At 36.8% G+C, this 12607-nt stretch overlaps 1 protein-coding gene across 4 annotated transcripts in view; it reads left to right on the forward strand.

The window, feature by feature from the left end:
- The window catches only part of pde3a (phosphodiesterase 3A, cGMP-inhibited), a 44231-nt gene extending 37917 nt beyond the window's left edge, over positions 1 to 6314 (forward strand). For all 4 annotated transcript variants that reach the window (XM_088300698.1, XM_088300696.1, XM_088300699.1 and 1 more), the window contains exons 14-15: positions 283 to 535; positions 2031 to 6314. In XM_088300698.1, the coding sequence (XP_088156824.1) occupies positions 283 to 535; positions 2031 to 2350 (573 nt within the window). In that variant the 3' untranslated portion in view covers positions 2351 to 6314. The remainder of the gene's footprint in view (positions 1 to 282; positions 536 to 2030) is intronic.
- Positions 6315 to 12607: the final 6293 nt, after the last annotated feature.

Consider the following 12607-nt stretch of genomic DNA (forward strand, 5'->3'; position numbering starts at 1 on the left):
CAAGTTGAAGAATTGTTGAACAAACAATTACTGACTGACAATTTGTTGTGTGTATGTGATAACGTAAGGTTATCATACATTTATACGGGTTCACAGCCATAACGGCCCTGTAAGGGAAACCATAACTACGATGTAGCCAAGCCACAAAATGAGTTTGACACCCCTGCTCTAGACTGTGAGTCATAACTATTTACAGATCATCTGATCACACCTGATATAAAGCATACCACATTTCTCCACATTTGAGTGAATCAAGAATAATATAAGTTTGCATCTTTCCAGGGGGATGAAGAAGCAAGCTTGGGCCTTCCCATCAGCCCTTTCATGGACCGCTCAGCACCACAGCTCGCTAAACTACAAGAGTCGTTCATCACGCATATAGTGGGCCCCCTCTGTTCCTCATATGATTCAGCCGCTCTGATGCCAGGTGACTGGGTTGACCTGTCGGAGGGGCAGTTGGAGCAAGAAGAGCCAAACGAGGGTCAAGATATGGAGGAGGAGGAACAGGGAGATTTGGGTGGTTCACTCTTCTCCCGTATGTCAAGCTCTTTTATTCATGTTCCTTTCCAATGTGCATGTTGTGAGTTACTTCTGTTGCAAGCAAGTTTTGAATTACTGCCTTGGCATTCAATTATCAGCAGCTGGAATGTGTTACTGCGTTTAATTTACTCATTTATTTGGATTGCATAGGAAATTAAATTAACCATGTCACAATCGAGCTGATAAATTCATTTTAATCTTAGGAACCTCCATTTTCTATAACGCTCATCATTATTCCGGTTGCAGATGAGCTGGGAAATAACAAGTTAACAAGGCGACAGTCTTCCTATATCAGTATGGGTCAGAAAGAACAAAATAAACTGGTGGATATAGATGAGCAACGCATTTAAATAAATAGTTTCGACAATTCACATCGCCGCTAGTCTTAAAATATTCATAACTGCGGGATTGGCGGTTATGAACGAGGGCAGCGGTGCAAAGTGAAGCTCCCTCGTCACCAAACTATGCTGTCCAATAAAGCACAGACAACAACTGAGTGGTCACAGGAACTTTATTCATCACAGAAGTTATGTGATACAAAAAGCCACCGAAATGTCAACATTTAAATAGTAACATTGAAACATTTTTTGAGGGGTGGGATTATTTTTTTGGGAGCCTGGTTTACGATGTCATGGTATGACACAAGATGAGACTGGGTCGATATTTGTAAACAAGAACATGCAAAAGTTTTCACTATCCATCTATCTATTCTCTGTAATAACAACTAGTGCTGCCAAGCGCTTATTTATTTATTTTTAACTAATTAATTGCAAAAAATTCCTTTCACATTTTTCCTATTACTATTTGTATGAAGCTTGTAACAGGTATTAAGTTGAATAATGTCTTGGAATTGATGTAAAATCACCAAATATGAAGTGTTTTTTAAATCAAAGACTGTTCTAATAGCTTTCTTTAATTCTTGAATACGATGTAAATGGAGTCATCTTTACAGGAACCTCGACAATTCTCAAAACACACAATCCACACTCCAACAGTGTTGAATTGCAAGGCCCAGTGTTAACTTAAGATGGGTGTTTTGTGCTAAAGATGTACAGCTAATATAGTACAGTGTTTTAATTTGGCTGTGCAAAATATGCAAATTATTGAGTGAAGTAAGTTAAAATATTTGATCGCATGAAATTTTTTTAAAAAGTAATCTCGAGTTCACGCTTTATTTTGACAGCCATAAGTCGGTCTGTTTCTAAAAGTCTGTAAAGTCCGTGGTGCAAAGAAGTGGGGACGCTGTAATGTGCGGAAAATATATTCATGGCACCATCAGTAAAATATGAATGACGTCATTGACTTTTTATAACATTAGGATCAACTCCAAAAAAAATCCCTTTTCCGTCCAACTCATCGAGGATATACTGTGTCAAGTAGATTTTTATAGTTCCCTTCATAAAAACAATTTAGGTGTGTTGATGGCTAAAAGGAAGGCTCACTGGAATTTCCGTTTTTGAACGTGGTGTCATGCCCATTGTGTCTTACAGAAAGGCACAAGACAAAGAAGGAAAGCAGGAGGAAAGTGTTCTGCCAGATCACACAGCACCTTCTGGAGAACCACGAAATGTGGAAGCGAGTCATTGCTGCAGAAGTCCAGGAGGACACCTTGAAAGACGACCCAAACTGTCTTAGCACCTCAACCGACCCAATCACAGCCATTCATGAGGAAGAGGAGGAGCAAGCAAGCAAAGAGGAGGAAGATTTGACTGAATGCTTGGATAAAAGTGAAGAGGTGCCAGCTCTAGAAGACGACGACGGCCTCTCACAATCAGAGACGTCGGGAGGGAAAGAGGAGGAATCCGAGTGATAATGTGAACAATGGCTTCCTTCCAAACCAGGAATTTATTTTTCCGTCGTTTGTTTGCTCGCCTAACTCTTAATATGGTAGCCAGCACATCACTTTGACACAACACTGTAGAAAATGTTTTGGGTAATTTGTGCCTAACAAAAACAGGGTTTATGACCAGAGATTTTTGGAGGAGCAAAAAAAAAGGGACCTCGGTGGAGACGAAGAAGGAAAAAAAAACTTTAGTTCTGTCATCCATGGTATCCATTCTGACCTAGCTTGCCCTTTCTTTTATATATGCACAACATAGATTACTAAATTCATCCATCAGTGAATCACACGAGGTGCGTCAGAAAAGTTCCAGGACATTTCAGGACTTAATTAATTACAATAAATATATTTAAAACAACAAACTACAAGGTTTTCAGTCAAATGTTGGCCACTGCTGTGGTTTTGGTTTCATTTAGTGTGCGAGAAGAGGCGGAAGTTGTGGCAGGTAAGGCATTTGCTCACAATGCCCCGAGCATCTGACAGTTCCTTGTTGAGAAAAAACACCTTGCTGTCGCAACCTCCCCATTCACCGGCTCCATGTTATTTTATCTCGTTGAAAAGTTCGACGGTGGACTAGTTTTGAAGACGTACGCAACATCAAGATACACTGTAAAAAATGTGGAGAGATATTTACTTGAAAAAAATCTAGAATTTTTTTCACTCAGACATTCTAAGTCAATTTTACAAGAAATATTTTGGAGTAAATTTCACTAGCTCATTGAAATTAAAAAAAGCCACCCAAGGAAAGTTAGCTTTTACTTTTTCTCAAAGCTCATTTCATACACAAGGTTACTCAATGTGATTGAGGATTGAACCGACAACCTCCAGATTTGGAGACGGCGGCACTATACCTGAGTTATGGCACTGCGACTTGGCGTGAGTATAATGCTGGTATCGTCAAAAGGAGGCCAAAAACTCTCGCACCTGACACCAATAATATACTAACGGACCATAGCAGTGGCATGGCTCAGGTGTAGAGTGGCCGTCTCCCAACCTTGAACCTTAATATGTATTCGATCCTCTATCGCACTGAGCTACGTCGTGTATGAAATGTGTGTATAAAGACATGGAGTGGGTTCAACCTTGAAACGACTTATTAAATTTAATGAACTTGTAAAATGTACTCAAAAACTCTTCTTTTAAAATTAACTTTGAATTTCTGAGTGAAAAAACTTTACTTGGATTTCCACTCCCCATTTTTTACAGTGTAGCCGCGATGATGGCGAGGCAAAAGGATCTCTGAAGAATTCTTCAAAGAGTGCATGAAGGCATGGCAGAGAAGGCTCGGAAAGTGTGTTCGACTCCAGGGGGAGGTCTTGAAGGAGAAAACTGGTAGTTTGTAGTTATGATTTGAAACACATCTTTGGTGACACAAGTGCTTGAAATTTTCTGACACACCTCGCACACTGCCACATGCCTTGCCGTTACTCTTGTTGCTCGTAGCCTCTCTTCCGAGCAGTGGCGTGCAAATCACAGTTGCGACGAGCGCATGAGTAACCAAAGTAACGTTGCTGCCCATTCCCAATTTCATCAACGGGGCGGATGAGTAGATACTGCCCGTCCGCCAGGTGGATGCCCAGGGCCACGCCCACTCAGCCCCCACTTTGCATGCCACTGCATCCGAGACTGAGGAGACTTCCTCTTGTAGACAATGGCATAAAAGCCAGGGAAAAAGCTGTTTCCACTGAATCTTGGCAATGTGGGGAAAATGTATTGGAAAAAAAAAAGGGGTTGCACATCACACGTACGTACATAGACTGCATTTTTATATGCGTATACAGTGCTACACGACAAGCATCTTTTTATACATTGGACAAAATAGGAGGTTCAAAAAAGAGCCGTCTAAGAGCTTTACCTTCCATCAAAGAAAAAAAAAACCTACAAACAATGTTTTACTTTGTGTCAAACAATAATGTGTTTGGATGCATGCTTCCTCCCAACAGCACATTGAAAGGTCACACATCTCAGGAAGGCAGAGAAACAAAACAAAGATGACCTTATTACTTTACAACGCTTCTTGTCCACTTTAATTGATTAACTTTTATTCGTATTGATTTAATTTATTACCAAGTCCATACATGTAATTCACTTTACAACCAAAACAACGTAATGGAAACAAGATAATTGATCACGTACTTAAATGATTTCTAAAACTGTAGCTCTTCCCTCTGGTTCTTGTATGCAACAAGTTATGATATGGCTGCTTTCTTATGTCATTACCAGGCTTTTCTGCTTAAACTTGAGCATGCTAATCAAAAACATTTAAGTTTAGGGCAATGTACTGAACAGTTTAGATACGCGGACAAAATTGATGGTTGCCTTCCATTAAAGGAAAACCCTCAATGGTCAGTGAAATGCAAGCAATGTCAATAAGAAACAAAGAGGATAATGGCTTTTGGATAAATGAGACAAAAGTGAAACTTTTGGGCAAGTCGCATCAGCTCTTCGTATACAGATGAAAAAAATAAAAGTGGACCTATTGTGAAGCATAGAGGAGCGTGGTTATGCTCTAGGGTTGCTTTGCTACATCTGGCACAGGGCGTCTTGACTCTATGCAGGGTACTATTGAAATTTAAAGTCGAGACATCCTGAAGCGTAATTGCGCTGCTCAATGTCAAAAAGCTTGCACTTGGTCACAGGTCAGGGTGCGTCTAATCGGATTATGACCCCACATACAAGGTTAAAAGGACCCAAGAACAGCTTAGAACAAAACATCGGATTAGTCCGAAGAGCTTGATCTAAATCCCGTCTTGTATTGGAACGGAATATAAACACTTCGTTACTCTACATAAGTAGAATTTTAATTTATCTGTACTTTATTTCTAAATGTCTCCTCAACTTTTGCTTTCAATACACAATTTCAGATAAGACTTTTACTCAAGTAATATTCTCAAGGGGACTTCTAATGAAGTTTTTTTTTTTCTTAAGATACTTGTACTTCGACTCAAGTATCATCTTCAGGTACTTTAAACAAGACTGTAAATCCTATTTAACATCTCTGAAAGGAGCTGAAACGTGCACACTGGACAAGACGCTGTTCAAACCTGAGACAGCTGGAGGAGTTTACTCAGGAAAGTTGAGGGTAGCATCATTTTTGCCAAGGGTAGTGGTGTTAGTTCATTTTATGTAACGAAAAGAAAAAAAACGGATTCATTCATTTTCAGTCGTTGTTACCGTTGTCAGTTCAAGAATTTCAGTGACTCGTGAAGGGTACAAACACTTCTGTCCATGTGTGTACATCAAGTGTGCATCATCCTTATGTTCAGAACCTCTTAGGAGGATTTATCTCAGGAGGAGGAAAACGACACCCCTCAAGTAGCATTTCTATACACAAACTCCCATTAGATTTTTTAGCCCTGCTTAGGGCTGGTCGATAAATCAATACCAATACATCGATGGACACTTGCTTGATAAAATGTTTAAAACTAAAAAAAGACATTCTGCGAGATGTAGGCAGGCACTAGAGTGTGGTATTAATTTTACAATTTACAACATTTTGAGCACAAGAACGGTGCTCGTCTGCCAATCCAAAGTCGAAGCTGCTAAATCAGCGAAGAAGTGCGCACAGGCACGCTGAATGAAAGTGTGGCTTAACTTCAAATAAATGAAATGACCAGTTGAGAGGCGGGGTACACCCTGTCCTGATTATCTATCAATCACAGGACCACAATTTAAAGACCCTTCACATTTCACACAAGTCTCAACATTCATTTTGTGGGGAAAGCGCCCCATCGGGGAAATTAAGTGGCGCGAGACGAATGTTTTAAGGGCGTTTTCCACTTATCGGAGAGCTTCATGGAAGTAATTAAAGAGGGTTGACAAACTATATGGGTGGTTCTGATGCTCTGTAGCAAACTGGCTATCCATTATTTATCCGTATTTCCCATGCTAAGCTATGCCCCTTAAAAGCACTGCCAAGCCCGTGGCAGGTGACATCTCCTAAGTGATTTTCCATTCATTAATACGGAAAGGTCCAAGGGTCAACAAGACATACTGTCAAACATGAGTAAACATGATTTAATGATCGGCAACTGAAAATATGTGGACATTCTCTTTTTTATGAGGATTGATAATCATAAAGAAGTAGATTTATTAACACTTGTATGATAATTGACAATGTTAAAAGAAAATGTGCGAGTCATATCTGTGGTGTAACTATGAACTTCATAAGGATTTTTTGGATCAGGTTTGACCCTACAACGGCTATTTCAATTCAATTGCAACCGCTTAAAGGTCAACAAGTACAAGACTTCAGCTCTGTAATCGCACTTATTGAGCTTAGAAAGGTCTTAAACAAAACCCACTGTCAGGTGTTCTCAGTCTTCCCATAAACAGTGATTGCCTTGCATTTTTATTATTTTCATTACTAGGATATGTTTGGAATTATCTGACGGCAAACCACAGCAACTATCATTAAAGCCCGCTATACTAAAGTTTATAATATAACCATTAAATCCACAGCACACTTTATCCACCTCCATAATAACAACTTCTTTACTTATAAACAAGCACGTTTTTGCCAAATGAGAAACGTTTTAAGATGAAAATGTAATTAAACATAGCCTTTAAAATCACACCCTTTGGAAAATATTGTCGTCAGTCAATAGGATTTTATGACTTAAAAAAAAAATCCATTGAACAAGCATGTTTGTAGAAACTGAACTGCCCTACTGTGACCCAGTTACTTAACTCAATTCGAGTTTCTCCAACGTTAATACTTTCTAATTCATGAGCTGGACACATTGCACAGTTCTTAACATGCCCATTGTGCAGAAGACGGCTAAGCTGTGCAACACATTGCCCCTGATTGCCAAGGCTTGACAATGATTTGTTTTTATTTGATTTAAACAAAATGTCTGTCCAAAGAAATAGCCTTGTCCCTGTTTATATTCTAAATCAAACAACATAAAAAGAATGCAAGGGAAAAATACTAAGTGATATATTCCAAGTGTCCAGATCATGTGCCGACGCTACTGAGTGTGTCATTGTATCACAAACAAATGCAGCAACCGGCATTCATACCAGACTAACGCATGAGTTATCATGTTTAGAATAAAAATGCAAACCCATTTTTATTTATTTATTTTTTTGCTGTATTTTCAAAATTCACTGACTAAACCCGACTGCTGTGCAAGTGTGCTGCCTCCCGTGTAGATTGAACACAGGAATATGAGCTTCAAGCTCTATGCACTGTATATATCCTTCTCACTGTGCAGTATATTAATGCCTCACTTTGCAATCTAACGTGCAGATTATCTTCACGGCACTGTTTCATCGAGTGCGCCACTTGTATTTCCCCCAAAGGTCCTGTTTCTTGTGGGCTCAAGTTGGTCTGATCTGCCTCACAAACTGTGCGCGACAGCACAGCAATGAAATGAGACTTAAAAAAAAAAAGAAAAAGCTGTGACAGACTTTGCTGTTCTTGCATGTTTCTCACATTGTTGCTGTGATGCTTTGGAGGCAGAATGAGCCAGCTCGTCAACTTTGCCTCATTCAGGTTTCATATTGAAGGAGCATCATGTGAATGCTCACATCTACAGTCTTACAAGCACCTTCTGTTTGCCACCGTTTTATATTTTGCCAGAAGAGTACAAGACATTTATGTTTCACCGTTGGGTTGAAATGACTTCTTGTTTGCTTCCTAATGAAATCAACAGGAGATAGATTTTTTTTTTTGTCATCAAAACAATCATGTCAGACATTTCATTAGAGCGCCAAAATTGATGTCAAAAAAGTGGAAATAAATTGGCACTTGAGGCAGCAAACACTGGATGCCTGTTTTAAGTTTAGTTACACAAAAAAAAATAATTAGGAAGGATGGAGAGTTTTGGTAACAAAATAAAGAGAAACAAATAGTTCAAAGACGAGATTACAGGCTAAAATGTAACAAGAAGTTGCAGTGTTATGTGAAAAAAATGTGAGCATAAAGTAGCAATATGATAAAATATGTGAATAAAGCGGCAATGTTATCGGTATAATGTTGCAATCATATCAGAATGGAGTCAGAATTCTATGAGAGAAAAAAAATGATGGTAGGTGAATAATGTCAGCATGTTTCCCACAAAAAACGTGTAATAATGCAAGAAATAAATGCTAATATGACAAGCAGCCTCTAACATGAACAAAACCGTAGCATGTCAGGTGAAAAAATGTAATATTTCAAGAATGAAGTTTTAAAGTTGTGAATTTGTTTTATCAAGTAAATGTTTTCATGTTATTCAACACAGGCGCGTAAGACCAGCAGCTGCTGTTTTTTCCTTTTATAAATATAATGTTCATTTAGATTTGATATGATCCTCATCATTTTTTCAATCCATTTTGTTTTTTACCGACCGACACTGCTAATCAATCTCATACAATCGGGTCCTGTGAGATATTGGAGATTGTAATTATTCCGCGTATTCATCACATTAATAACATTCATTCTTTTGTTTGTTGTTGTCCAGAATACTTCAAGATTTTTTTTTTCCGGCTCAATAACCCATAGACAACAGACAGCTTGACCAAACTAACATTAGCTAACAAAGACAAAGCCAAATACGGTATGAATTCTAAACAGTTTGCTTGTAAGTTGTGTTAAATTCGACACTATTCCTTTTGGTGTTTGATATTAAATAACTCTTGGCTCCAACTGATGTTTTTGGCATTTATACCAATTCTTGTTTTTAACACTCTTTTTTTTTTTTAAATTGTTTGTTGTGCCATAGCATTTTCATATGCATTGTATGAATGGTACATTGTTTGTTGAAACCAAAACAAACTTTTCAATGAGGCTGGTTATGTTTGTGTTCCTCTCATCTACTTTAGCAGGCACTTGCACTCACCACACACAACACACGTAGCAATACTTACAGGATGGGGAAGTTGTGTGATGTATCCGTATTTGTTTCAGTGGAATATAAAATTGTATTCCTTGATCTTGTTTGACTTAGTATTAATATATATATATATATATATATATATATATATATATATATATATATATATACATGTATATATATATATATGCATATATATATATATATATGTATATATATATATATATATATATATATATATATATACTGTACATAGTGAAAAAAGTATATTAAGTAAAAAAACTTTTAGAAAAATATTTATTTTTACTGTTTTGTATTTAGACACAATACTGTAGCCCCTCTTATTGCCAGACTTACTGGAAGTGCCTCTTCAAAATGTATTACAAAGTAACTATACAATATATAAGGATAATTAGAACATGTCACTAGCAAAGCAGTGTTGATGTTGTAATGTGACTATTGTTGAATTACATGATTTATAAATACTGCAAGGGTCTTTGTCCTGTTTCTATAACAACACAAGGTTGACAGAGTGTTATATCTATATATCTATATCACTATATATATATATATATATATATATATATATATATATATATATATATATATATGTATATTTAACATCCCGCTCAATCCATTTGACTGTGGTCCATCGTAATATGTGATTCTGTATTTAATAATGACAATATAAGTACTGCACGGATTGGAGAGGATTCTTTGTGGTTATATTCCACTAAGGAAAATGCAGAAAACACATTTTTTTAATATAAAATGGAACCCCAAATTTACAAAGCCACTGTGTTAGTAAAGTTTTAGTTCAATTGGCCTTTTCATTAAAGACCTAAAAAAAAAAAAAAGAATATACTCAAGACACACTGTCACAAGATTTCACCTCAAACAAGCGTTCTAATAAACAACAAGCATTAAAATCATTAACTACAAAGTTTTGTTTTTCTTTTAATTATTATTTATTTAGTTATTTTTACGTGTAATGCCACCAGCGTAATTGTGGAAGTAACGAAGTTAGCGGTCAAATAGTAACAATATTGATTCACATAGTCTCCCCTGGCAGCGATACATTGACATTTTACAAATATGAAGAACTGAATGTGCGGTGTAAAATAAGTAGGACCCAGCCAATTAATCAAATCAAATATACCCTTCAAACATGTGGCACAATAATCGGCCAGATGGCTGATGTTTGCTGATTGTTTTTACATCCATGTACTCCAACCACTATTACCAATGGGAAAAAAATATTTCAAAATGTGAAAAAATATGAGCAGCCCACATTGTATAAAAAAAAATTGTTTTGCTTGTATGCATTCCACCCACAGACAAAAAAAAATCTAATTACCAACTCGAACACTACAAGCAGCAAGGAGTTATTGAGTTACAGTATTTGTTACAAAGGGAAACAGTTCATTTCCAATGTAAGCATTGGAATATCCAACCAGGTATGTGAACAAATATCCTAGGGCACAACAACACGTTTGCAGGTGTTTTGTTGAAGCTAATTGTCAATGCGGTTAACAGTGGAGTCTCTGTGTTTGTCGTGCAGGATAATGCCTGCTTACATGAATGGAAAGTAGCATTCAGTTTGTCATATGATATTACAAATGAGCTGTAAGCCATATTTAATCACATGAAACATACTTTTTGTAGGCCAAAGCCATGGTCACGCAACAGAATTCCACAGAGGAATTGTGACCCTGTTGAGATGTTGAAATCCCCTGGCTAATTTCACTCGTCCTGCTAACAAACACCGCGATTACTGCTGTCTTTCCATGTTACCAAAAATAGATTCAAATGGGTGATTTGAAGGCAGAAGTAGGAGGTGAAACCATTATACAGTATCCTTTTTGCCTTGGTGAAAATGCAGTTTTCTTACAAGTAGTTAGCTTTTATACGGGGCAAATGCATTCCGTTAACTCATCTTGTGGCGCTATACAACCTTTTAAAAAAAATAAGATAAATGATCAAATTACTCAGACTGCTGCAATTCATAATATAGTCTAATTCTCAATTTAAGTAAGTTTTAGGCTGACTTTTCAGGTGAAAACTGCATCTTTGCCACACAGTAACAATCTTCATGCAGGGCTCGGGACTCACGTCATTACTCCGTGTTGAATGGACTACATGTAACCATAGCAACAGAAAAGCATACAAGATTTTGTCTATTATCTGTGCACACTGTGCCAGCTGTGGACAAAGGAGGTCAACCACTGAGTTTTAACATTCATTATCTCTCAAGAGTGCTGGTGTTATATGAACAATAACCCTAACCCTCGTGGGGTTTTGCCAATGTAAAATGAGGTAAACAGTACAGCGCGGAGCTATCCTGACACAAACCAGTGAGCTCATGAGAAATGAACGGCGACTCCAATAGTATCGTCTCAAATGTCAGATATGTGAATCAATTTAATTTTAAAAAAGCAAGAAAGTTAAAGCTCAGGTACAAGTGCAAGTCAGACTGTGTTTTGAATTTTCAACATCAAGAATGACATAAGTTAAGAACAGAAACCTTTCCCGAGTCTCAAAGTGCAAATCAATTGCTAATCAATTTTAATTACTGAGGGAAGAAATTGATGATAACCTAAGATCAACTTTTGGCCTACAATCAATAATCTGTATACCTTTATGTTTACCACTAGTTTAATCTCAGTGACCACGACAACATTCATTTTCAAAAATAAAAAAAAGTTAATTTTATTGATTTTTTTATTGATTTTTATTGATTTTATTTTTTATTATTGATTAATCCCAAAAAAATTTAACTCAGTTAAGTATTTTAACTCAGTTAACTCAGTTTGATTTACTTAAAAATAAATTTGCATACTTAGCAAATATTGTGCCATATTAGCTGTCTTCAGCACGTCTCAGAACAAAACACTGTGTTAAAGTTACCACTGGGCCTTGCAAACCAACACTGCTGGAGTGTGGCGCTTGTGGGTCAGTTGTGAGAAATGTTTCGAAGAAAAATGTCTGTAAAGATGTCTCCATTTAAATCGTATGTAAGAATCCAAGAAAGCTATTAGAACAGTTTATGAATTAAATATACTTCATATTGGGTGATTTTGCAAGATATTATTCAAGCAAATATCTGTTACACGCTTCGCAAAAAATAATAGTTGAAAAATGTGATTAATCGCGATTAATCATGGATTTTTTTGTGATTAATTAGTTAAAAAAAGAAAAAATAATCAATTGACAGCACTAATATATATATATATATATATATATATATATAAAAGCATGACAAATGCTATGAAACTAATGATAAGTGGCTGTAACGAAATATTTAAAAGAAAATATTGAAAAGAATGAACTTTTATCGCGCAGCCAAAAGTTATTGGGTATTTCAGGATTCCACCCAGAACGTTTCATTAATAAAGTAATCCAATGCTGC

Source organism: Idiotropiscis lumnitzeri, chromosome 7, assembly GCF_059441095.1.
Source record: "Idiotropiscis lumnitzeri isolate Australia: NSW breed Sydney's pygmy pipehorse chromosome 7, RoL_Ilum_1.0, whole genome shotgun sequence".
NCBI lineage: Eukaryota > Metazoa > Chordata > Actinopteri > Syngnathiformes > Syngnathidae > Idiotropiscis > Idiotropiscis lumnitzeri.